The sequence below is a fragment of the Colobus angolensis genome, unplaced genomic scaffold (assembly GCF_000951035.1).
Source record: "Colobus angolensis palliatus isolate OR3802 unplaced genomic scaffold, Cang.pa_1.0 Scaffold4, whole genome shotgun sequence".
Classification (NCBI taxonomy): domain Eukaryota; kingdom Metazoa; phylum Chordata; class Mammalia; order Primates; family Cercopithecidae; genus Colobus; species Colobus angolensis.
In genome coordinates this window covers 6,871,492-6,898,008 of record NW_012117376.1, presented here as the reverse complement: position 1 = coordinate 6,898,008, position 26,517 = coordinate 6,871,492, and the positions used below count along the sequence as shown (strand labels likewise).

The 26,517-nt window shown below is 44.8% G+C and overlaps 1 protein-coding gene across 1 annotated transcript in view; it reads right to left on the bottom strand.

Annotated features, from left to right (window-relative positions):
* The window catches only part of CSMD2 (CUB and Sushi multiple domains 2), a 621,011-nt gene that overhangs the window by 112,338 nt on the left and 482,156 nt on the right, over positions 1–26,517 (bottom strand). Inside the window, exons 29-33 of the mRNA XM_011955655.1 lie at positions 21,133–21,320; positions 10,827–11,021; positions 9,681–9,797; positions 7,882–7,995; positions 624–719 (exon numbers count right to left, since the gene is read on the bottom strand). Of these exons, the coding sequence (XP_011811045.1) occupies positions 624–719; positions 7,882–7,995; positions 9,681–9,797; positions 10,827–11,021; positions 21,133–21,320 (710 nt within the window). The remainder of the gene's footprint in view (positions 1–623; positions 720–7,881; positions 7,996–9,680; positions 9,798–10,826; positions 11,022–21,132; positions 21,321–26,517) is intronic.

The window sequence follows — 26,517 nt, the reverse complement described above, 5'->3', positions numbered from 1 at the left end:
GGAGGTTGGGGCCCGGGGGTGAAAGCCAGGGTGCTCCAAACTGCCTTTCTGGGCCTGTAAGGAAGGGAACTAACACCGACTGGCGGGTTGGTACCAGCTACTTCCCGAAGCCTCTTTGCATCCTATCAGTGAGGCATTGCAATTGCCCTCTTCTTAAAGGTGAGCAAACAGGCTCTGAGGCCTGGCGTAGCTGGAGCCTAGCTCCAAGGTTGGGAGGTGGGATTCAAATCCCTGTCCAGGGCACTTCAAAGCCTGTGTTTTCCCTGCACCTTTACTGTGCCCGGCAGATAAAACCAAGCTCCAGGGGTGTCTAGGTAAGATGCCTGGGTTGGTCTCTTCAGTGCCAACTGGACCATGCCAGACAATGGGTGGGGTGGGGAAGGGGAAAAAATTAGCTTCCCTTGTCTGATTTCCTTCCTCATTTAACACAGAACTTGTCTAAGAAATGTCTGCTGAGTAAGTGAATGTATAAAATTCAACTGAATTTCAGGGAATTGCCCTACAAACTAGTAACTGCCCCCAAACACCCTGAGACTAGAGGTCAAAGATCCCTGTTCCTTCGATCATGAGTCCCTTAAGAACCGAGATCACCTTCCTACCTCCGGCGTCCATGTCCTCCATACCTTGGTAGACAAAGTGGAAGCCTCTGGCTGGTGCAAGGCCTTTGGCACTGAACTTAATGAGAACTTGATTGGAGGTGGCCAAGGGCAATGATTCTCCTGCCGAGATAAGGGGCAAGGAGGAGAGAACAGTGAGTCCAGCAGGTGAGTCCAGAAGATAAAATCTAGGCCAGGAAGGATTTTATGCAGCAATTCCTAGCAATTCCTTCCAGTACCCCATGCAGCAATTCCTTCCACATTCCAGGCCTTCCTGAAATGAAATCTTACATTTTTAAATGCGCTTTACAATTTAAAGTTTCTAGAAAGCTTTTCATCCACAGTCTTAACTTGACCTGTGGTCATGGTGAGGTTGGCATGACAGAGTTGAGTACGCTCTTTTAATAAAGAAAGAAAGAGAGGCCCAGAAAGATTAAATGACCTGTGCCAGAAAGGAGAAGGCTGCTAAGGATGTGTGGAGCGACAGGGATGGAGAGAGCGGCTGTTACTAAGCCGACTGACTGGTGGTTTACTTGGAAAACTGACATCAATCTGCATTTTTAAAAATAGCATTGGCTTCTGGGAAGGAGGATGATGTGATCATCTGGGAGCAACTGGTCTTTCCCAGACACTCTCCCATCATCCTGTCGATAACCAGAGAGATGGTGTAATTTATTGCTCATACTAGAAAACTTCTGAGAGTCAAAGAAAGTGCTATCAATAGTTACGGTGGGACTGTCCCAGGCAAACCAGGATGTACTATTGCCGGCCAATAACACACAAACTGGGGGGAAGCTGCATGGCCACAGGAAACCAGGGTAGGCTGATAGCCTTTGTAGCAGAAGACAAAGGTGCATCTTCTGCTTGGTGTGGTACAGATAGGCCAGGGGAGAGACAGCACCAACGAGACCTGTAGCCAATTAGTGTAGTCGCCATCCTGGGGAAGCCCAGGGAGAACATGGGTGGAGGCAGCAGCATGGCCACTCTGCCTGCTGGCCCCCTGCAGACTTAGGGACCCCTGGGAAGGGCTGCTGACCCCAGACCCCATTCTCAGGAGGGAAACAGTGATCACAGAGAACCAGGCTATATCTCCACTACAGTGAGGGCTAGAGTTAGGACCCACAAAGGAGCTACTGGGAGGTCCACCTGTACTTCCAGGAAGCTCAAGTGATGCCACCAACACGGGAGCAGAGAGCCTTCTGCAAAATAGGCTTAGATGTACACGTGACCCAGAGGGCTGAGCCTGGCTAGGAGTCATTGCCCCAGCTAACAGTTATTGCCCCAGCTAACACGTAGCTGCCAAAGCAGAAAGAAACTCATGAAGACAAAGCCTCCCTTTGTTATCACTGCCATCTCCAACTCCTCCTCCAGATGGATGTGAGCAGAGTGAAACTCAGCTTTTCTATTTGGCCTGACAGATGTGGATAAGGACCCTAGTGAGCTCTCACAGAACGCATGTCAACTTCAGCCCTGAAGGCACATGGGCCTCCATCTTTGAGAGAGAGCAAATAGTAAAATCACTGGACATAAGAAAAAATGTTAAAGTTTTGAGGAAGGAGATCACTCTGAGAGGTCAAAGCAAATACTTTATTTGAACCACAATAAAGAACAGGCAAAACTCTCAGCAGATGTTCAGTCATGGTTGTCATGAGATTAAATCTAGCATTGCATCTGTGAAGTCAGAGGATGAAGGATCTGAGATCAATAGAGATGAGAAATGCTAGTGTAAGCAGCTGGATTCCACAGAAACTGAACAGTGAAGTGGAGATGAAATTTTGGAAATTCAGAATCCACAGAAAAAGTATAAAGAGATTAAAATAACGAGAGAAATGACAAGTGACATGAAAGACAAAAAAAAAATCCATATGCATATATCAGGAATTCCACAAAGAGAAGACAGAGAAATTGAAGGAGAAAAAAAATCACTTAAGGCAGGGTGCGGTAGCTCACATCTGTAATCCCAACGCTTTGGGAGGCCGAGGCAGGCAGATCACCTGAGGTCAGGAGTTTGTGACCAGCCTGACCAACGTGGTGAAAATCTATCTCTACTAAACATATAAAAATTAGCCGGGTGTGGTGTAGCACAACTGGAGTCTCAGCTACTTGGAAGGCTGAGGCAGAAGAATCACTTGAGCCTGGGAGGCAGAGGTTACAGTGAGTTGAGATCGCACCACTGCACTGCAGCCTGGGCGACAGAGTGAGACTCTGTCTCCCCCGCACACACAAAAAAATCATTTAAGAAAGAAGACACTTTTCCTAAGATGTGAGGTTCAGACTGAAGTATTTGCCAAGTGCAAGACAGAATTAGTGAGAAGAGACCTCCACCACAACACATCCTAGTGGGCTTTTTCATTAACAACAAAAAAGAAAATCATATAGACAGAAAAGCACAGGTTATGTACAAGGACAAAGAATCACGTTGGACTCCAATTTGTCTGTAACAGTAAATGGTGGAATAATTACTGCAGTTTTGAAAGATAAAGTTTGACCCATAATTTGATTTGCAATCAAGTGGTTATTTATATCCTATGTCAAAAGGAAAGCATTCTCATATATGCATGGTGACAGAAAGTACTGCAGTTATAAGCCCTACTGAAAAAAAAAACACAAACCCAAAACTAAAGTAGGGAATTCAGGAACCAGCAGGGATAAATACAACCAGAAAAGTATAATGAGCTAACAAAACAAAATGAGCTAACAAAACAAAATGCAAATGCAAAAATTTGCTCTTGGGGAAGAAGTCCACAATTTAAAAAATAACCACTATAACATTAATATAAAAGTCCAAATATATCAAGAAGAACTTGAAAATTTAGAGATGGGTCAGGTATGTATGGAAAAGCGAGGAAGCAAAATCAAAACAACACAAACAAAAGTGCAGAAACAACAATACAAGATGACAGATATCAGACCAAATAATTCACTTGTAAAATGAATGAGTCAACTTCCTCTTAAAAGAAAAAGAGTTGGAGAAAATGAGAGAAGATATGTCAGGAAAACAGATGCAAAAATTGCTAGAAATACAAGAAGACAACAAAATATCATAATTGTAATGGGAAATACTTTCATGCAACATTCACAGTCATTGATACATCAAATAGAAAAACAAAATGAAGACTGTTGAGTAGCAGTCCTTAAGCTTTTTCTCCCCCAACACAACTTAGGGACAGGGACATAGTGCACTCCCATCAGTATCAATGGCTCATTACAGTGTTTCTCCAAATGAGGAATAAGGGACTCTCTGAATACACTGATATTGATACTTACAGGTTTTTTTTTCTTTTTCTTTTGAGATGGAGTCTCGCTCCCTTGCCCAGGCTGGAGTGCAATGGCGCGATCTCGGCTCACTGCTACCTCTGCCTCCCAGGTTCAAGTGATTTTCCTGCCTCAGACTCCCGAGTGGCTGGGATTACAGGCACCCACCACCATGCCCAGCGAATTTTTGTAATTTTAGTAGAGATAGGGTTTCACTGTAATCCCAGTACTTTGGGAGGCTGAGGCAGGTGGATTACTTGAGGTCAGGAGTTTGATATCTACAGGTCTTATACATCTCTCTCTCTCTCTCTCTTTCTCTCACTCTCTCTTCTTCCTCCACCTTTTTTTTTGTTTGTTTTTTGAGACGGAGCCTCATTCTGCCACCCAGGCTGGAGAGCAGTGGCCGGATCTCAGCTCACTGCAAGCTCCGCCTCCTGGGTTTATGCCATTCTCCTGCCTCAGCCTCCCGAGTAGCTGGGACTACAGGCGCCCGCCACCTCATCTGGCTAGTTTTTTGTATTTTTTAGTAGAGACGGGGTTTCACCATGTTAGCCAGGATGGTCTCGATCTCCTGACCTCGTGATCTGCCCGTCTCGGCCTCCCAAAGTGCTGGGATTCTCCCCCACCTTCTCCTTCCTTCTTTCTTTTCCCTTCCTTTCCCTTCCTTTCCTTTCCTTCCTGTTTCTATTGGTCCTATACACTTATATCTATATCCATATTTATATCTATAGGTCTTAAATGTAGACCTCTCTCTCTTTACTTGATCCTTACTATACCTCTAAATCTATAGCTATACATCTATCTATCTATCTATCTATCTATCTATCTATCTATCTATCTGTTTTGAAAAGGCATCCTACTCCAGGAGTTCCTGATTTACACTCTTGGTTGGGTGTGTATGTGTGAGGTGGTGGTTCCAAAAAAATCATTTGGTTGAGAATCACTGATACAATAGATTTGAATAACAAAATTGAGTAAGATTGATTTAATGGCAATTACAAATCTCATTTACTCCTAACACTATAGGAAGTAGGATTCTTTCTCTTTGCATTTTACAGAGGAGGAAGCTCAGAGAGGTCAAGTATTGTGCCCTAAGTCATCTAGAAAGCAAATAGGAGAGCTAAGAAAAAAAGAGTGTGATTGTACAGCCTCAGCTCATTTGTCCTCCTGCTTCTCTACCTTACAGAGAATACACATCCTTCTTAGATATTTAGAAAACTAAAAAAAAAAAAAAAAAAAAAAAAAAAAAGGTCCTTGGCTACTGAGAGGACCTCAATTAATCCTCAAAGAAGAAATGGTACAGGCCACATTCTCTCACTACATGGAAATAAAAATATAAATTAACACAAAAGTTTAATGCAACAAGAACAAAATCCATGTTCTTAGGGGAAAAGAAAAGACATTCTTAGCCAACTCTTGGGCAAAAAGAGTAAACAACACCATGACGAGCTATTTAAAAAGTAATTATGATGAACATAGTACATATCAAAATTTATAGCATGAAGCCAAAACTATGCTTGGAGGTGAATACATCGCTGTAAACATGTTCTTTATTACGCAGAGAAAATAATGAACAGAGCTCTCAATTCAAGCAGTTAGAACAAGAACAAAATAATCAGAAGAAAAATATGAGGAAGGACATGATGAAATAAAGGCAGAGACTAATAAAAAAATAACAACATACTCTGCAGAATAATTGATAAATTGCAGCAATAAAAATTGAAAAAACAAACAAACAAAAAACCAAAACACCTGGTACAGCCAAGGAAAAAGGGGATGATGAATGCACGATGCAGCATAACAAAGGCAGGAATATCACCGCTAATACAAAGCAGGGTAAACATCACCGTAGTACATTATATAAATTGTGGTGCTAAATGTAAAGGAAATTATGAAATGGATTTTTTTACTAAAAGCTAAAATATCAACATTGATATTAGAGTCATATACCTGAATACACCAATAACTGTGAAAAAAAAAAAATAAAAGAAAAGTCATTGAAAAGGAGGAGATAAAATAATGAAACAAATTTATTTGCAGATGATATTACTTCTTGCCTAGAGGAGCCAGGAGAATTAGTTGGCAGTGAAAGCAGTATTATGAAGAGTCCAATGACTTTACGAAGCAAATATGCCACAAACGCCAGTCTTTGAATATACTAGCAAAGACCAGCTAGAAAACATAACGAGGGAAAAAGACCCATTTACAACAGCAACAAAAATCTCCATGAAATGTCTAGGAATAAAGTTAACAAAAAATGAATACTGCCTAAATAAAAATTATAGCATCGTTCCAAGGGCTACAGAAGATAAACAAATGGAGAGACATATTGTATTCCTGGATGGGAGGAAGAGTTAATATTATAAACATGTGAGTTCACTAATTTAACGTGTAAGTTTTATTAAATCTCAGTCAAGATTTTGATGCAATGTTTTAAACTTGACAAAATATTTCTAAATTTAATTTGGAGGCAAAAGTAAGCAACAACAGCCAATAAAAATTCAAAAAAAGGATGGCTCTGGGGACTTATAATACCATGTGTTTAAAATTATTATATAGTAAACACTATTATAGTGTTACAATAATTAAAACTGAAAAAGGAATAAATAGACATTTAGAAGAAATGGATAAAAAGTCTAGGAACAGACACTTCATAAATATTTAGTATATGTAAATTTGGCATTTTGAAAATTCTGCTAGGACAACTGATTAACTATATTTGAAAGAATATGGTTAGATTCCCTATATCAAATAATAAATCAAAATAAATTCCAAAGGTATTAAAGCAGTGTGATGAAACTAAGAAGTGAAAGAAAACACAGAGGAATATTTATTTGACCAGCATAAAAGCAAAGGAGAAAACTATAAAAGAAAATATTGATAGATTTGATAGCATGAGAAATTTACATATTCTGACATTAAAGCACCTTGACGAAAATTATATAGCAAAAGACAAGCTGGAGAGGAGGGCTTTTCATAGCATATTATGTATATATTTATATAGGTTAAAATATGGAGCTCTGCTCAATAAATAAGAAAATAAGTGCTTATAGAAAAATCGACACAAATTCACAATAAATTCACAAATAAAAAATGCACAGGCCAATAAACATATAAAAATTTAACCTAACTAATAATAAAGCAAGGCAAATTAGAAAATGAGATACCATTTTTCACTTTTCAAACTGATGACGCTTTTGTTTTTTTAATTACCTGGTTTTTATAAGAAGAAAACATACCCTCTTTTTTATTGTTGGTGATCAAACTGACAAGATCTTTCTAGAGGGATATTTGATAATCTGCACAAAAAGCCTTAAAGATCTCACATATCCTTTACGCTGACAATTCCACTTCTAGATACTCTAAAGTGACAGAAATGTATATAAAGATGTATGTATAATACATTGCATTACTATTCATAAGCACAAAACATTACAGTCTAAATGTTCAATAATAGGGAATTTGTTACATAAATTTTAACTAACTGTATGAGAGATTACTATGTGGCACTTAAAAATCCTAGCCTACAAGAAAAAAAAATGACAGAGAAAAGCTCGCAGTGAATATTTCAATAAAATATGTATATTGGTTTGTTGAATAAAATATGTAAACGTCGAAGTAGATACAAAGACCAGAAGGAAATCCACTACATCTTGTCAGTGGCTCTTTCGGGGTAGTCTTTATTTTGATTCTGTATGCAATTATTTTGTTTTGTCACTAAGTTTTCTATGATGAAAATGCAACACATTAATAATAAGAAAAAAGTTGTATTTGAGTAAGAACCAACAGAAGGCTACACCACAAGGGGGCGTTGTAGACACAGCCTGGGTGAGGGCAGCTGCTGAAGGCCCCGCTAGTGAGAGCTCTCAGGAGCTGGCCGCTGCGTTGCAGACAGCACCAGAGCACCACACGCACGCAGAGCCCTAGGGTTCCACCTGCGGCCATGGGGTGCTTCTAGAGCCTCCTTCCTTTAGCCGGCCGTGATGCCCCCAGCCCATAACCGTCCCCACCCTGGCCGAGCCCCCGATACCTGTGTGGGAGCCCGAGAGGGAGCTGAGGAGCCGCGAGTGCTGGCTGTGGCCGTCATGAACCTCCACCACATCGTTGAGGGCCGTGTGAAAGAAGGCGAACTGGCCAAACACCACTGTGGAGGAGACACGGTGTGGGGACTGGGCAGGCACGCTGGGGGCAGGAGAGGGGATCTCGGGGTCTAGGGGCCCAAGCCAGGAGGAGGGCAGCCCTGGGGAAGTTGTCGGTTCCTGGGCCGTGGCGTGCTGCACTGGTTAGTGCAGCCGCACAGTCTGGCAGCGGCCAGACACCCGGCACAGGGAGGGCACAGGGAGGCGGGGAGCTGGGAAGGCCGGGCTGCGCTTCACAAGGGTCAAGACAACACCCCCTGCACCCGCTGCACCCAACGGTCAGGCGGGTAGAAGCGAAACAGAACCAAGTTTGTTCCTTTTCCAGATAGCAGCTGCAGCAGCTACTGGAGGCCATCAGAGAGCTTTTGGTACCATCCCTTTCTCCATGTGATGTCAGGACTCCACATTCAGGTGTCCCAAGGCCAGTTAGTCAGTGTCATTGAGGTGAAAACTGTATACAGAGATCTGTAGTGAGTGCTGTGAGCTCCTTATTACTGGGGGGATTCAAGCTCAAACTGCATGCCCACCTACCAAGGATTCTGCTCTGGGTAGCAGATCAGATTGGACAGCCTTTCAGGACTTTTCTAACTGTGATCCTGCAGGTCTGAGGCTCCTGCCACCTCAGTATATTGGGGAGTGTGTGTACATGTACGTAAGTGTCCTGGTTCTGGGGAAGGAGTGGGTGTACTGATGGCTGGAGCTATGGGTAGAGATGAGACTGGGAATTTATAGAGGACAGAGAACATGTCCCTCTCATCTCTGCAACTCCAGGACCCAGGAGAGTGCATGGCCCCCAGTGGGTGCTTACTAAATGTTTGGTGAATACCTCAAGCATCAGGCCTTGCTCTGTGCTTGCCCCTCCTGTCTTGGGGAATAAGGAGTTAGCTCTCTGCAGGCTGCTCCCTCCCTCCTGCTTCTCCCCTAGATGGTTGGGACGTGTTGATGTCCTTTGCCACACCCAACATCAATTGTGTTTAGACATGGTTGTTAGTCCTCCTACAAAGAGGAGATCCAGGAAGAAAGAAGCCAGCCTGGTCACCTGGTTGCCCTTCATCTTTCTGAATGCCTCCAGGGCTGGCAGGATTCTTGAATGTCCTCACTGCCAACAAGGTAATGAGCTTGGTTTTTTCTGCCCACATCTCTTGGAATCTGGAAGTTTCTCTGTCTTCCCAGGGCACTGGCCTGTTTTTCACTTTTTTCTTGCTTGTCCTACCAATAGCTTCTGGATCAGGCTTTGGTTCTCAGATGGGACACCAGAATGATGTGGCTCCTGGTCTCCCTCACCTGCACTTTCAAGCCCAGCTCCATCCCATTCCTTTCCTCCCTCCTGCTCCTTGGCCATTCACCCTGGGTCCCCAACAGGTCTAGATCTGCGGCACCTCCCTTAGGACTTGGGCCATACTGGGTAGCTCCCTGGGGTACCTTGCCTTCCCTCTGTCTTGGCCAGTTTCTCACCAACTCTGTCCCCTTGGTTCTGGCGGGGCTCACTTATGCCCTTCTGCCCTCTTGTGTCAGGAATGTATTCTACAGCCCGTTTTAGAACGTCAGCACTCAGCTGTCCTTTTTGGGAGACTGTTCTGCAGTTCCCACAATGGGGCTGTATAATTAGGAGGAGTCTGAGGAATTGCCCATTCTGGAATGAGGGTGAGGAGTCAGAAAACATATGAACAACAACCACCAAAACCCATACCATAGTCCTTGGGCACAGTAACAAAATACAAGCAGATCTGTCCACTGGTGTAGTTCTGAGGGTAGTTGGGGGACAAGACCACTCCATCCGAACCCACATACTGTCCCCCACAGGGGGCTGAAAGAGAAAGAAATAGAGAGTCAGGTGACCTTGTGGGCCTCTTATCAGTGACCATCCTTTGTCCTGCCCCAGCCTGAGCTTCTGAGCCCAGTAGGGCTGCCCTGAGGTAGGCGGCCCCTAGCTTGGAGAAGGGAAGTCCTGCGGACCCTGCCCTGCCCAAGGACATGCGCCCCTGGCCTGGCATGTGGCCTGAAACTTGCCCTGAAGCTACCGAGGGCTCTCTTGGGCAGGTGTCAGTTCTTGCCCTCTACCTATTAACCCTGGCATTAGTCCCTGAAGTCACAGCCTTAGGGAGCATATTAGGAACCTCCTCTGCTTACACATGGGGCCTAGAAATGATCTGCTGCCCCTGGCTGACATCTGACCTGGAGAGTGAGCGTCAGCATGAGCAGGGAGCTGAAGCTTCCCTGGACTAACCCCATGGGGAGCGGCCAGGCCATGTGACCCAGCCACCTTCTGTTCCCCTCCTCCATGCCCATTTTCCACAAAGGGCGGGTCCTGAGCCTGCCTCTCTTACCATGACAAAGGGGTACCCTTTGCTTTTCAATGGGTGGTCACCAAGCTCTTAAAGCCCTGCTACTCATTCCTATCCCTCTTGTCAGGACCCCCGTGGTTCACCCACACCCACCTGGAATCAGCACACTCTGCGGGCCTTACTTCGATATAACTGATCTCTCGGTGATTTTCCCTAGGCCTAGGAACTAGTCCAGGGGCCACCTTTAAACGACTTCTCCCTGGTGTGAGCCCCCTGACGTGGCATGTCTGGAGGCCTCTGTTGAGGGCACGAGCAACTATGTGAATGGGGGTGGGGACACCGTGTGACCTGAGATGACACCTTGACAGGAACTGCACATCTAGTGAATTATAAGCCACTTCTATACACATCCATGGCAAACCCAGGTGTGCCAGGCTTGGAGGAGCCAGCCTTGAGGACCATGCCCCCTTCCTTTCCCCAGCCCACAGCGCCTTCTGCCCCTGGCATGCCCTCAGTTCCTCAGACCCCTGCCATCCCCGGGCTCCCACCACCTGTGCAGACTGGCCGGGGATTGTTCCACACGGGCTTCCCATCAGGCCCCAGGATGCAGCTCAGGGTCGAGGCGCCCTCAACTTCGTAGCCCGCATGGCAGTAGTAGGTGACAGAGGAGCCCAGCTTCAGGTCGGACCCCACCCGCGTGCCGTTCTTGATGGAACCAGGATCAAAACATGACTCCCGTGGGTTTTCTGGGAAAAAGAAACACAAACACGTGCACACACACAGAGGGCACATGAGGAGGCTATTCTTGGGCTGCAGGGCCCATGAGGAGAACCTGACTTTAATTAGCTACAGAGCACACAGGGATGTGCGACTGTGGTTCCTATTCCCCTCAGGTCTAGAAACGTCTCTAAATTTGGGTAGAAATTGAAGGATGGAAATCACATTGAAGAGGGCAATTTCCCCGCCTCTCCCCATATTCTTGCCTTGACCCACAAAGGAAGGAGCCCCAGCAAAATCCCTGAGGCCCTCTCTCATCCCCTGCTTGCTCCTCCCCAAAGGAAGCATGTGTTTCTCTGGCTGGTGGGGGCTGATGGTCCCTGGCCCACATCTCGGCTGCCAGCAGGGTCATTGTGGTAAAGGTCAGTGCTTAGGCACAGCCCACCCCTTTGCTCATCTTTGACCCCTCACACTCAGCAGCCTCCTGGCGTTTCGTGTTCCCCTGAGGAGCAAGGCAGACAGCCTGCTTTTGGAGATACTCTTTCTCTTCCTCTCTCTTCTGCCCCATCTGTACCACTGGCTGGGGAGTGGAGCTGGCATCCGTTCTGCAGGCCCAGTCACACCCATCTGTTGCAGGTACTTCTGAGTGCATGGATACCAATACTTAGATTCAGGGAGGAAGTACAAAACCCACTTCCACCTCTGGGTTGGGTTACCTGTCCAGTGGGATAAGTTGATGTCTCCAGTGCAGTTTTCCAGGGCTTTGCGTTGGGTATTGGGTGCTTGCCAGTTTATGAAAACTATAGTATTTTTTCATGTGGCTATTGATCCTTATATGTCTTCTTCCCTATCAGTCATACAGTGATGTGAGTAACAGTCCTCTACTCTGTCCCTCTGCACCAGACAAGACAGCTCTTGACATTACCTGTGGCTTGGGAGTACTAGTCCAGGTCCTGACTCTCCGTAGGATGCTCTCCAGCATCCCTCACCATCAGCTAGAAATCCCGAGCAGCTCCTGGGAGCCCATGCTCATGCTTCTATGCATGATTGCCTTTCCTCATTTGTTCCTGTTCCTTAGAACAGATTTCCTGTCCTAAGATAACTGATGGTCAAGAGGGTTGTCACCAGGGCTGGGAAGTAAGAGGACACAGCTGAGGCCAGTCAATACCAGGGATATACAACTGAGTATCAGGTTGATTGAAGAGCATTTTGGAGGATACATTATTGGGGGGCAACAGAGAGGTCTAGAGATGGGGACTCACAAAAGGGTCCTGACAGTCCTTGCAGAAGGACTCAGAAATTCAAAGAGTGGCAATTTCCCCTAAGGAAAGAAGGGAAGAACCAGAATAGAAGGGATCAGAGTTCATTCATCAGAGATGAATGGCTCAGGAGGAGTTTTGCTGAGGGTGGTCTTTGTCACCTGGGTACCTTCTAGATTACCTACACAGGAGGCAGTGCTGCTTGAGGCTGTCACTCAGCTGCCAATCATCTGGTTGACTGATGGGATGGGACTCTGAGAGTCTCACTCTTGCATGGGAGCATGTGAGACCATCCTGCACCTTAAGTCGTTGCCCACAGCTGAGAGTGGAGCGGCTCTGGATGCACTACTGCATTTAAACCCAAGTGGGACCCAGAACATGGCCACTCATTGCAGGGAACACCTCAGCGGTTTCCCCATGTGCCCCGTGATGCATTGCCTTGACCTCCTTTATCAAATCTGTCTTCTCCATATGCCTAGTGGCTCCGGCCAGAATAGAACTGGCCACTGGGTGACCCATATGTGAGTCATAGAGATCCAGGGATCTGTCATCATGTCTTTTGTTTCTTCTATCCTTTTTATAAATTCAAAGTGGGTTAAACCTTAAAGTTCAGAAAAATTAAGTAACTTGGAATCAAAGTTCACACAGCTCGTAAGAGGCAAAACTAGCTGTAGTCCCCAATAACCACTTTCCCCACCTTCATCCTTCAATAACAGAACTCTGATTTTATCCGGAACTTCAAGGCATCAGTCAAATTCTACATTTCCCAGCCTCCTGGGCAGCTAGGTCTGGACAAAGAGATGTAAACACGAGTTAGATCATGTCTGCTGAAAACAATCCAATAGCCTCCTGTCTCACTCGGGGTAAAACCAAAATCCTAACAGGCCTTCAAGGCCCTGCACATGTGGCTCCAGTCATCCCCTCTGTGACCTCAGCTCCTGTTGTCTCTATGCTAGCTTTGCTCCAACCACACTGGCCTCTGGTCTTTGTGGCTTCCTCTCTTACCTCTTTCAGGACTTAGCTCAATTTCTCCCTCAGTGACACTCTTTGAGCAGCTACTTAAAATTGCAGTACTCCTCTCCCCAATGCCCCCAACACTCTCCTCTGCTATATTTCTCTCCACTGCAGTTAATGCTCTCATCGGCTCTATATTAACCTTATTTTTTTCTGTCTTCCTCCACTAGAATATAGATTTCAGAAGGGCAGCTGTTCAGTTTTGTTCATGGCTGTATTCCAGTGTCTGTCACATGGTGGGCGCTTAATAAATATCTTCAGTGGATTATTGTGGAACTTCTAAAAAGGCTGCTTAAGGGAAGTTGACTCAGCTGAGGGAAATGCCTATTGGCCTTTCCTTCTTTCCATCTTTCCTCCTTCTGTCAGTCTAGAACTCAGACAGGATGGCTGGAACCTCAGTTGCCATCTTGGATCTGAAATAACCTTGAAATGGGATCCATGGACTAGTATGGTAGAGTAGGGAGACACAAGGAGCCAAGGTGGAATTCCCTTATCAATCTTGGGCTCTGTCCTCCAGATTTCTTTTATAGGAAGGCTGATCAACGTCTACCTCATTTAAGCAACTGTGTTTTTGGGTAACTGCTGCACCAGCATTGGACCCTAGCTGGGTATGACTGGCCCAGAATTTTACAGATGTCAGAACATCCTTTCTTTCCTTATTTGTGTGGCAAACTCCTACACTTTTAATGCCACCTTCTCTCTGGCAGAATTCTGTTTTTCTTTCCCTGGTTATAACATGTATCACACTATTTTGGTAGCTTTGGTAAGGGTATTTCTTTCTAGTAGGTTCTGAACTCCTGGAGGAGAGGGTTCATCACTTAGTCTTCTCATAACCCTGGCAACTAGCACAGAACTTGGCACCAAGGCTGGCCCTATTTGGCACATAATAGAGGCTTAATAAATGGCTGCTGAATTGTTTGGCTGAATACTTTGAGGCTTGGAAAATCAACAACCACATCAATGATTCCAACTACAGACTCTATTCTATATTTACTCACACGTAAGAGAAAGATGAGCTCATCATCCCAAGCATTACCACATTAATAATAATGACAAGGATAATGATAATGATGATAGCCCCTTACATAGGAGTATCACTTCATAATTTTTAAGGCACTTTCCAAACCGTTATCTCATTTGTGTCTCACAATACCCTCTGCAGAAGGCAGGGCCAGTTATGCTCATGTTCAGTTTATAGATGAGGAATATGGTGATCAGAGAGGCTAAATGAGTCTTCCGAGCCTTTCAGCTATTTAGAGGTAGAATTAAGACCAAAATCAGGTCTTTAGTCAGCCAAACCAAAGCTCAGCTGTGACTGATAACACTCAATGACTAAAACATCATGGTGATTATAATAAATAAAACCAAAGCCCTTCAAAATGGGAAAATGAGAAGAGCCAGCTTCTCTCTGGTCCTAATAGTTGAGGCTTACTTCCAAACCTTATAACTGCAAAAATCTGAAAACAACCCAAACATTCAACCAGTAAGGAACTGGTTACAAAGGGTGGATTAAGACCATCTACTGAAACACTAGCAGCCTTTTAAAAGAATAGCACTATTCTTTGAATACTGATATCGGAAGGAGTCCAAGATCTATTCTTGGGCTCACATACAAAAAAATCAGATTACAGATGAGTACATATGGTGCAATCTCATTCATATAGAACAGGGATCAGCAAACTACAGCCCACAGGTCGGTGGCTGCCTGGTTTTGTAAATAAAGTTTTGCTGGAACACAGCCATTTGTTTACATATTGTCTGTGGCTGCCTTTAGCATTACGAAGCAGAGCTGAGCAGTGGCAACAGAGACCATCTGGAGTAAAAATACTTACTCTCTGGCCCTTTCCAGAAAAAGTTTGCCAACTCCTGGTGCAGACTTTACATTACTTTATATTTATAGAAAATATCCAAAATGAGATACCAAGCTGTTAATAATGGTACTGCACGGGATGATGGTATTTGGGGGCATGCTAAGTCTTTAAGAGTATATCTTATATGCTTTTATGTTGTTTTATTTTTCCAACAAACATGCATTCCTTTAAAAGGAGGCAGAATGGAAGATAGTTCTATTTTGCATTTAAGAAGAATGACCCCTAACAGCAGCAGGTGGTGGGAACAGGGGTGGTAGCCAGTGTGGCCATAGCTTCCAGGCCTATTGTGTTTCTTCCAAGGGCTTGAAAGAGAAGATACATGCTTTTTAGGACCTTCCATTAAAAATCGATTCACTTTCGTCTTTCCTGTGTTATTTCAGATTCTCTAACACACACTTCAAACTCTTCCCTCTGAAATGCCCCTGGCCCCCATTCTGGCACAGAGGGCTTCTACTTAACCTTTAGGGCTCTGTCTAAATGGACTCTGCTCAGAGAGGCCTTCACTAACGACCCTTCTGATTTCTTTCTCAGAGAAGCCTGTTGTTTTCTTTCCTAACTTCTTATGCTTCTTACTTCTTGCTGTTTCCCTCACTCACCTGTAAGTTACATTAGGGTAGGGACCATGATTAGTTTGCTCCCTGCTGTATTCTCAACACCCAGCACAGTGCATGGCATGAAGTAGGAGTCACCAAGCATTTGTTGAATGAATGAATATGTCTCGCATGTGCGTGGATGTTTCAGCACATTCCTGCCTAGGAAAAGGCTGCCACACATGCTGGTATATGAGAATAAAGGGCCTTCCACCCCACTGGTTCTGTTGAAATCCATGGCCTGGAGAAAGACATACACCTCCCTGTGACTCTATTTTAGTAACTGTATCCAAAAGACAGGATCCCTGCTGTTCTCTGTTTCCTTTTAGCAAAGGGTAAAGCCATCTAGGAGGATGAATTCAGAATAGAAGTGCCTCTGATCAATGGTCTAACAGAAATCCGCAGATGACATGACTGCATTCAGAATCATCTCCTAGAAAGTCTGCCCAGAGATGACTAAGACACTACAATCACCCTTCAGAAGCAACTGAACAGAGACATCTAAAGCCCCACCCCTCTTTGCCTTAGAACCAGGTGGCCTTCCAACATCTCATCTACCAAAGGGTCCGTCAGTCTAGTTGTCACGAGGATGTGAATTCCATGGAGGCAGAGACTTTGTTTGGTTTCCTGGTCTGTTCTAAGAAGGTCTGGCATATGGTAGCTGCTCAATTCATACTTACTGAATGAATAAACAAATAAAAATGCCTGATCTGCTCTTGCCCCTTCTGCAAAAGCCTAATCCCATGATGCTGCTCAGTGGACACTTGAATTAAGCCTGGTCCCTCAGATGATCCTTTGGGATCTGAAACTGGAATATAAATTGGGAAGTGATTCGAAGCCAAGAGTGATTCAGGCACGGTGGCTCATACCTATAATCCCAACACTTTGGGAGGCCAAGGTGGGCAGATCACGTGAGGTCAGGAGTTCGAAACTAGCCTGGCCAACATGGCGAAACCCCACCTCTACTAAAAACACAAAAACTAGCCAGGTGTGGCGATGTACACCTGTAATCCCAGCTACTCAGGAGGCTGAGGCAGGCGAATCACTTGAACCTGGGAGGTGGAGGTTGCAGTGAGCCGAGATTGCGCCACCACACTCCAGCCTGGGTGACAGAGTGACGCTCTGTCTCAAAGAAAAAAAAAAATGTCAAGAGTGAGACAGCCACACTTATCCCAGGAGAATGGAAAAGCAAGGACAATTGATCTGCAGGGAGGGGAGAATGTAGCAAGTGCTTAGAAGGAGGCAGGGAGGAGAGAGAACGATCCTGGAGTGTGGATGATGGTCTTGGTATGTGCCTCTGCCATCCTGATTCCAGTCCTTGGGGAGTTGATGCTTTCTGCCCTTGGGCTCTTGTATTCTAAAAATACTTTGCTTTTTTGTGTCAGAGTTGTTGTTATCTGTATTGTTAAAATATAGACATCTTTTAGCTTAAGTTACTTAGGTTGTTAGTTGTTTTCTTATAATAATGTCTCCTTTTTGTGTCAGATTGTTTTGAGTGGGTTTCTGTTTCTTGTGTTTTTATAATAAGTTACCCCTTTGTTTGCTTAAATTGCTCTGACTGGTTTTTTGATTTGAAACTAGATATTTCCTAAGATTCTACCAAACTGTTTCTGCTTCTCACTTGGGAAGCTGGGTGTGGAGAAAGGCTCCTGGTCTCTCTGCCTTGGGTCAGAGTAAGGGTTAATCTCAGAGAGTAATTTCCACTGTGCTAAACCCAACTGAGTCCAGCAACATCTTTCTGTGTGGGGCTCTGGTAGGCCCCTTTCACCTCCCTTAGCAAGACCCCTGAAGCCACAGCTCCCAGGATATTCAGACTCTCAGCATTAGCAGAGCCATGGATCTCTCTAAAAGACATGGACACTGATGCCTCCTGGATGCAGAGGCCAATTCTGCTTTTCCTGAGGACCCAGCCCTGCCTCCATGTGGAGGTCCTCAGTGGGCTGCTTCTCCATCTATGGTTCCCTCCAGACTCACAGGGTATGGAATGTCTAAGTTCTTTGCCATGAACTGGTAAAGCATATGGGACACATACATCTATCACAAATATTCATATTATAAATATCCCACACTTATTACATGTGCAAAACATTATGCTCACACTTTATATCTTCAGCAAACAGAAAAGAACATGTACTGTCTTCCTCTGGGTAAGCCCCATTCTCCCTTCCAAACAAAGGCACAGCAAATGCAATACCAATGACAGAGTAGGAAAAAGGAGGTGGGATGAAAGTGGGTGGATCAAAGTACATGTCAAATACTTATTGGCACTGGGCACTCTGCTTGGTGCTGTGTCTATTTGCTAACCCTCACAACAACTCCTTCATTTAATGTCACTGTCCCTTTTTTGTGGATGAGGAAGCAATGCTCAGAGGAGTTAGGCAACTTGTTTCAGGCCATACAGTTATGAAGTGATGGAGCCTGCCCTATAAAGAAAGATATTGTGCATGGGAGAATATCATCAAAGCCATGAGACCTGATAGCAAAGTAGACCCATTCAAGGAAACCAAGAATCCTGGCATAGGCAGAAGCAGACCAGAGGGTAAGGCAGGGGTCCCTGGGTTCCACCAAATGGGCTACTAGACCAGAGGCCCAGGGAGATAGTAGAGGGTGACTAATATTAGGAGGTGTGTAGTCTGGGAAGAAAAGAAGGAAGGAAGGAAGGAAGAAAGGAAGGAAGGAAGGAAGGAACTAATGAAGGATGCTTGAGGCTTTCAATAGGCACCCCCCACCCCTCAAACACACATAGTTATCTTTATCTTGATACTTGCACTACAGAGCCTCATAGGGTGATGTGGGATGCATCTGTAGGCTGTACCTCTCTTCTCCCCTCTCTCCAGTAATTGGCTGCTTGGCTGACTCAGATGGCAGCTGGGGAGGTCTTATTCCCTGCGTTATGGTTTAGACATAAAGACCCCTCTAGATACCACCTTGGATCAACAGGCAACAGTGGAAAGAACTTCACTGGGAAAGAGGATTTGAAAGTATGGCTCTCAAACCATGAATTTCCCTGGAGAAGACCTGGGGGAGAGATGGCCACAGTCAGGTAGCCATGAACAAGGTGACTGGAGAGGAAGCTGAGGGGGTTTCTACCCAGTAGCTTACTGTATCCAGGGAAGCTGAAATGAAATCATCTTATAAAAAATGAGGCTGACAGGGGCGACATTTGGGGTGAATTTTGGAATCTCTGCCAAGAGGAACTCAGTTGGGTCAAGTCAGAGGCTTCTCTGGTGGTTGCTAAGACTTGGCTGGGGGAAACGACATCACCTGTAGTGACTCTAAGTATCATGTTTGTGCAGCTTCGTCTGGGTGTCCTCAGCTGTGTGGGTGTGGGTTCAACAAAGGGTACAGTTTTGCAAGGTGTATACACTTGGAGGACTAGGGGGCAGGCAATTGAGGGTACTGATGAGAATATGAAAGAAGAGATGAATAATAAGAAATGGTGATGATATGGGAGTGGGGACGGTGGTGGTGGGAGCAATGGAGGTCCCAGACTGGGTCTAAGTCATGGCTTCTGTTAGAATTCCAAAGTGTCTGACTGTGCTGATATCAGTGTGTGGAAGAGGGTTTGGGCCCAGGAGGTTTACCAAATGGCAGGTGCCTGCAGGAAGAGAGGATGGCAGAATATCCATTCCCTAGGCCAGCCCCGTGAGGCAAGAAGACTACAAGTAAAACATTCTCCATTTTGCACACCAGTCTTCTAGAACTGTACCTGACAAACAGGAGATAATGGAGAACTATGAGGAGTTCAATGAGTTGATGGATATGGAGCACTTAGGATGGTGCTGGCAGCGGGCAAACACTAAGTCTGCCACTGTTCTAATTAGTGTTATGTGTGAGCTAATGTGAGATATTCCCAGGGGTAGCCGGAAATATTTAATTAGGGGACACTTTAAAAGGTATCTGAGGTCCTATGTTATGCAAGTGGGGAACATGAGCCAGAAAATTTTTAATTTTAACTGGTAATGTGACCCCATTTGTATGCTCAGGCTGATGAGGCCTGGGTGAACCTGGGTTATAGTTACAATAACAAAATCTATCATTCCCAGAGCATCTGTAGAGTGTTTAGTATATATGGAGCATTATATACACACACACACACACACACACACACATATATTTTATATATATATATAATATGCATGTATAAAATAGCTTTTAATCTTAACCTCCTGCAACATAATTATTACTAGCAACACTTTGTAGATGATGTTCCAAGAGATGATAACTTGCCCAGCTCACAAATCAAGCCAGGAAGGGAGCTGGGATTTAGATAATGGTATTTGAGATAATTAGGGAAGACTAAAAGGTCAAAAAGAGATAATAGCATAGAAGACAGTAGAGTGCTTGAGAGCCTGGAACTCCTTACTACACTAATAATATTTGAACATTACAGAATGCGTGATATGTGCCAGGAACCGTACCACGGACTTTCATGCATGCACTCACTGATCTTTCCATTTCTATGAAGCAGGAATTTTCCTACCATGGTTTTATAAAGGAAGAAATGGAGGCTTCAAGAGGTTCAATACTTTATCCAAGGTCACGCACATGTAAAGTCGTAAACATGAACTTTCAATCCAATTAATTTGACAGTCAGTGCTCTTAACCGGGCAGGGACAGCCTGTTTTTGAAAGTGAATTTTTCTTAGAATGCAGCCACACTCATTTGTTTATGTCTGTGGCTGCTTTAGCACTACAGTAGTAGGGCTGAGTAGTTGTGATAGGTAAACCTACAATATTTACTATTTTTAAGAGAAAAATGTTTGACTCTTGCTTTCGACCACAACACTATTGAACTTGCCTTAATTAGCATAGACATGCCTTAATTAGCACAGCTGGAAGGATGAGCAAATGTGATCAGGAGGTATCAGAAAGTAATCAATCTATGACGAGGTGTCAGAGTACAGCCAAGGAGTGTCCTTGGGACACAGGTCTAAGCACCGTGACCCTAGGATTAGACGGGCTGTCCATAGGGATGTTGAAGTTACCCAGGATGGTGAAAAGCTCTGGGTGGAAAGGAAGATTGAGCCTCACATCCCTCTTTAGTGAAGTGGAGTACCCAGGAAGATATCAGCTGATAGCTATGAAGTGAGGGTATGAGGCTGAAGTAGAGTTAGGAATGACCCTCATAAAAAAAGAGGAGAAGAAGAGTAGTAGTTGGAAATAGATGAGGTGCAAAAAGAATTCTGGTCCCCTTTTTTTCCACCCCTGGAGAATATAGGGGTGAAAGACTAAGCCATCTGGGGGGGGCCTCAGGAAAGGCAGGTTTCTGCAGGCGGCAGCAGTGCTAGGGTTGGTGTGGGTTTGCCGTGGTCCAGCCCAGGCTCTCCTCACTACGCTACACTACTTGCCCTTTGCCATGTTGGCTGGACCTATCCTCAGTACTCTCTGGCACCAGGGCCCTTACCTGTATAGTCAATGACGAAGCCAGCATTGCTTACAGATGCATCGCTGCGGAAGGCGAGGAAGAGGCTGTTGCTGCTGCTTTCAATGCGGCCTGGTAGCTGGGAGCCATAGAAGCTTCCTATGAGAGGGCTGAGAGAGTCCCGTCCGTCGTAGATATGGAGGAAGTCATAGCCAGGCTCCAAGTTAAAGCTGGGGAAAAAAACATCCCACCCCCACCCCACTAAGGTCAAATAAAGGCTTTTGCTGGGGTCTTAGGCTCAACTAAAGCATGGGGCCTCCCGGGGAGCAAGCCCACCATCCCACTGGTACCCAACCCCTGAAGACTGGCTGGTGGGAAGGGAGAAGATGAGACCCTGATGACCTCAGTCAGGTGAGAAGATGGAAGAGGCAGGCTCAGGGGCAGAGGAGCCAGATTCCAGTCAGTGTCCAAAAATCTGGAGCTGAAAACCTAACGTCCTCCTTATACAGAAGGGAAAATGAGTTGCCAACTCTAGACACCAAGCTGTCAACCAAAGTAGGTCCAAAACCCAGGTCTCGTACCTGACACTAATGTCCTTATACTGTGCTGTTCTGAACCTCATTTTCTAAGAGAGAATGAACCAACTAGGGAGCCATTCTCAGGGAGGAAGGGGCCTGTTACCATGAAGGACCCTAGCTTCGTGCCTTCATCCCAAGCCAGTGCTCCAGCTCTCCTCAGGGTCTGCTATTGCCCCACTCCTAGCACCCACAAATGTCCTCACCCTTAGCTATTCTGACCCTGGTGTGAGGGAAAAATCCATTTTAAAAACTTAGATGAGCAAATTGAATATTTGAGTTCATGAATGTAATTTATCCCACTGGAATGGCTCAAGTGAAAATGATGGAAAATGCATATTATGAAAAAATTATGCATGGAGTTCAAAAGTTTTTTGTATCAAAATCAACTCCCACTAACTTGTTAACATGTCTGCACAGGATCTAATGTGAGGCATTAAAAAGGACAAGATATCAGCTTGAAAAAAGCCTCTATCAGAGCAACATGAATTCTGCTAAAATTGAAGCAAGAAAAAACATCAAATTTATGGTGATGCTTGGGTAGAAGGAAGGTGACGTTGCTGATGCTTTACAAAAGGTTTATGAGGACAATGCCCCAAAGAAATCAGCAGTTTACAAATGGATAACTTGTCAAGTAGGGAGGGGATGATAATGAAGATGAAGCCTGCCAAGGCGGATCTCCACATCAATTGGAGAGGAAAACAATTAATCTTGTTTGTGTCCTAATTGAATAGGACCAATAATTAATAGCACAAATGAGAGCCAACACCATGGACATCTTGACTGGTTCAGTTTACACTATTTTGACTAAAAAATTAAGGTTGACCAAATTTCTACTTGATGGGTGTCAAAACCATTGTGCCTAGGTCAGCTACAGACAAAGGCAGAGCTTTCAATGGAAATTTTAAAAACGTGGGATCAAGATCCTGAAACATTTCTCCCAAGAACAGGAGATGGAACATGGATTTACCAGTACAATCCTGAAGACAAAGCACAATCAAAGCAATGGCTACCAGGGAATGGAAGTGTCCAGTTGAAGCAAAAGTGGAGCAAAGGTCAAGGTAATTTTTTTTTTTTTGATGCTCCAGGCATTTTGCAGTTGATTTTCTGAAGGGCCAAAGAATGATAACATCTGCTTCTTAGGAGTTTGTTTTGAGAAAGTTAGCTAAAGCTTTAGCAGAAAAATGCTTGAGGAGAGAGTCCTTCTCCCTGACAACAATGCTCCTGATCATTTCTCTCATCAAACAAGGGTAATTTTTCAAGAGTTTCAATGGGAAATCATTAGGCATCCACTTTACAGTCCTGATTTGGCTCCTTCTTATTGCTTTTTGTTTCCTAATCTTAAAACATCTTTAAAGGGCACCCATTTTTTTCTTCGGTTAACAAAGCAAAAAAGACTACACTGACATGGTTAAATTACCAGGACCCTCAGTTCTTCAGGGATGGACAAAATGACTGGTATTGTTGTTTACAAAAGTGTCCTGAACTTGATGGAGTTTACGTTGAGTAATAAAGTTTATATTTTTTATTTTTATCTTAAATTCAATTTTTCCACAAACTTTTTGAAGTCCCCCCTGTATGCTTGCCCTCTAGTGCAACAATTCTGCTCTTAACTATATATCTAACAAAGGCAATTGATACCAATCAAGTGTGCAAAGATGAAAACAATAGAAAAGGAAATGAGCTTGCACAGAATAGATTTCAGATGCAAATTTGCTCATGCCCAGTCACGGGCTGGGATACTCAAGATACAGCAAGTCCTCAGCATTGTCCACAGGCTCTCAGAAACCATGACTTTAAGTGAAATGACATAAAACAAAACCAAGTATTTGTTTCTCATCAACACACAGGCTGGGCACGGTGGCTCATGTCTGTAATCCCAGCATTCTGGGAGGCCAAGGTGGGCAGATCACTTGAGGCCAGGAGTTCGAGACCAGCCTGGCCAAAATGGCGAAACCCTGTCTCTACTAAAAATACAAAAATTAGCTGGGTGTGGTGGCATGCACCTGTAATCCCAGCTACTTGGAAGGCTGAGGCATGAGAATTGCTTGAACTCGGGAGGGAGAGGTTGTGTGAGCCAAGATTATGCCACTGTACTCCAGCCTGGGTGACAGAATGAAACTCTGTCTCAGAAACCAAACCAAACCAAACCAAACCAAACCAAACCAAACCAAACCAAACAAAACAAAACAAAACAATATAATGAAATGACATTGAAGGAAACATTTGAGGACCTGCTGTACTTTGTTTTACTTAAAGTCACAGTTTCTAAGAACCTGTTGATGACATGGAGGACTTACTGTATTCTATTTGAGATTGAGAGTAAAATGACTGCTCTACCCTTTGGCTAAGATATATAGCATGGGGAGGAGGCCATGCATCTCTATGACAAAGGAGATAAGGCTGGCTAAGAGACAGGATGGAGGAATGGGAGGCAGGGGGCACAGAACCAGATGTGCACTGGTCTCCTTCCCACCTGGCACCCTGTCACACTGGTGTCAGTTGCGGGCTTACCACACCACTGCTGGGTGACACGGTCTTCTTGCCACTGTAATTCAGCTTCCTGACATCTGCTTTTTTGAAAGTCACCAGTGAAGGGTTTTGGAGGGAGTCAGTCTTGGTCACAAATGATGGCATCACCACTTCCTAACTAACTGCCTGCTTTCTGTCTCTCTTTTCCTTCCATCATCAAATTTTGAGCACCCTCGATATTCCAGGCACTGTGCAAGGTGCCAAGGACGTGGGGACATGTCAGACACCACTTCTGCCTTCAAAAATTGATGGTGCTGTAGGAAGTGACAGACATGCCAACAACAAAATAATGTATAAAGTCAGCCCGAGGCAGAGCAGAAACACAAAGCAAGGTTCCTTGGGGAGGATGAAAAATCAAACGTTTATGGAGGAAATCAAGCCTAAACTGAGTCTTGGGAGATGAGAAGACCCTTAGAGATAGGACAAGGAGAGAACAGGAAGTTGCTGCGAAGGCAGAAACAGAGGCAAAGTCATAAGGGCATGAAAGAATCCAAGAGGCCCTGGAACTGCAAGGAGTTCCACCTGGCTGGAGCTCAGGGCTTAGGATGGGGTGGGCTTAGGATGGGGTAGAGGGGCTGACTGGAGAGGTAGGCAGAGACCAGATTGTTTGGAATGAAACTCCAAAGTTCGGGCCTTTATTTATAAGCAATAGAGGACCGTGTTAGGATTTAAAAATAAAGGATCTGTTTGTTTCTTTGTTTTTGAATTGAGATATGATTTATACCGTGTGAAATGATCAGCTCTAAGGTGTGCCACTCTATCAGTTTTGACACACGCATATCAAGATCCAGAACTGTCCCACCACCCCAGAGAGTTCCAAGTGCCCCTTCCCATTCAACCTTCCCTACCCTCAGATGCCAGCACTGATCAGAATTCTTCACCAGGGATTAGTTTTGCTGATCCTACAATTTTATACGAGTTGAATCATACATTATGTACTTTTTTATGTCTGTCTTCTTTCACTCAGCATAATATTTTTGGGACTCATCCACGTTGTTGCATGTATCAGTAGTTCATTCTTTTTTATTGCTGAGCACTGTCATTAGAGGATGTGAAAATGGAAAGTAGGGTGGTTATTTCAGCATTTTTGAGTGACACGATCACTCTGACAGCTAGCTAGGGGAGAGATTGGCATGGGAGGCAAGATGGGGCAGAGGAATCAGCTAGGCGATGAGGGCAGTAATTCAGATGGGAGATGATAGGACTCAAACCAGGACAGGAGCTGGGAGGATGGAGAAGAGGAAAATACATGAGGAGAGTGAAGGCGGTAGAGGCTGCACGCCTCGGTTGCTGCTAGTGGAAGAAGCCGTGAGAGCAGGTGTCAACGCCAGCCCCAAGGCTCAGAACAGAGCTCTTCTGGGGGAGAAAAATATGCTTGATTTTGTACATGCTCATTTGCAGTGTCTGCAGGCCACAGACAGAGATGTCCAACAGCTGGATAGCGAGGCTGACGCTCAGAATAAAGCCAGGGTGGGCGGCAGAATGGAGTCTTCCATTTATAAGAGGAGAGTGGAGACACAGGAATGACTGAACTTGTCCAGGAAAGGGGTGTAGGGTAAGAAGAGGAGGTTTGACAAAGCCCGGCAAAGGAAGATGGGTTAATAAGAGGTCCACGTGACGTCACAGAAGAGCTTGGAGAACTGGAAAGAGTAACTTCATACAAACCAAGCAAAAAAGCAGCCTAAGGATGGAAAGGGTGATCAAGAGGTGGAGTGGGATAAAACACGGAAAGGCCTTTTGTTTGGAACCAGGATTTTGTGGGTGGCTTTTATCAGAGGAGTTTCCAGTAGAACCATGGAGGCAGAAACCAGGTTCCACTGGGTTGAGAGTGAACAGGAGGTGAGGAAGTAGAGAGAGGCAGAGGCAGTTCTTTTGAAGAGTTTTCCTGTAGCAGGAATGGAAGAGTAAGTGCAGGAACTAGATGCGGGGGTGCCTGGGACCCAAGCCTGCCCATTTATACCTCTGGAGTGGGGTGGAAGGGGCCGGGGAAGCAGACTGGGAATGCAGAGGGCAGGGCAAGGGCATCCAACAAAGGGCTCCTTTCCGGGTCCCAGTATCTTCAGAGGTAAAGAGGAAATAATAATTGCTTCCTCACAGATTACTACAAGGATTAGATGTGATGATATGCATGAGACCACTGAGCGTGGTGCCTGGCACATAGATGTTCAATAAATGCTAGTTTCTCTCTCTTGACTTTTTCACCTCCCATGGAGCTGAGAACTCTGCTCACACACCTGTGAATACTTACCTGGAGACCCAGGTCCCAGAGTCCCTAGCTGCCCTGAACCCTTCGTCTCCCACCCGGGGGAAAGGTACATAC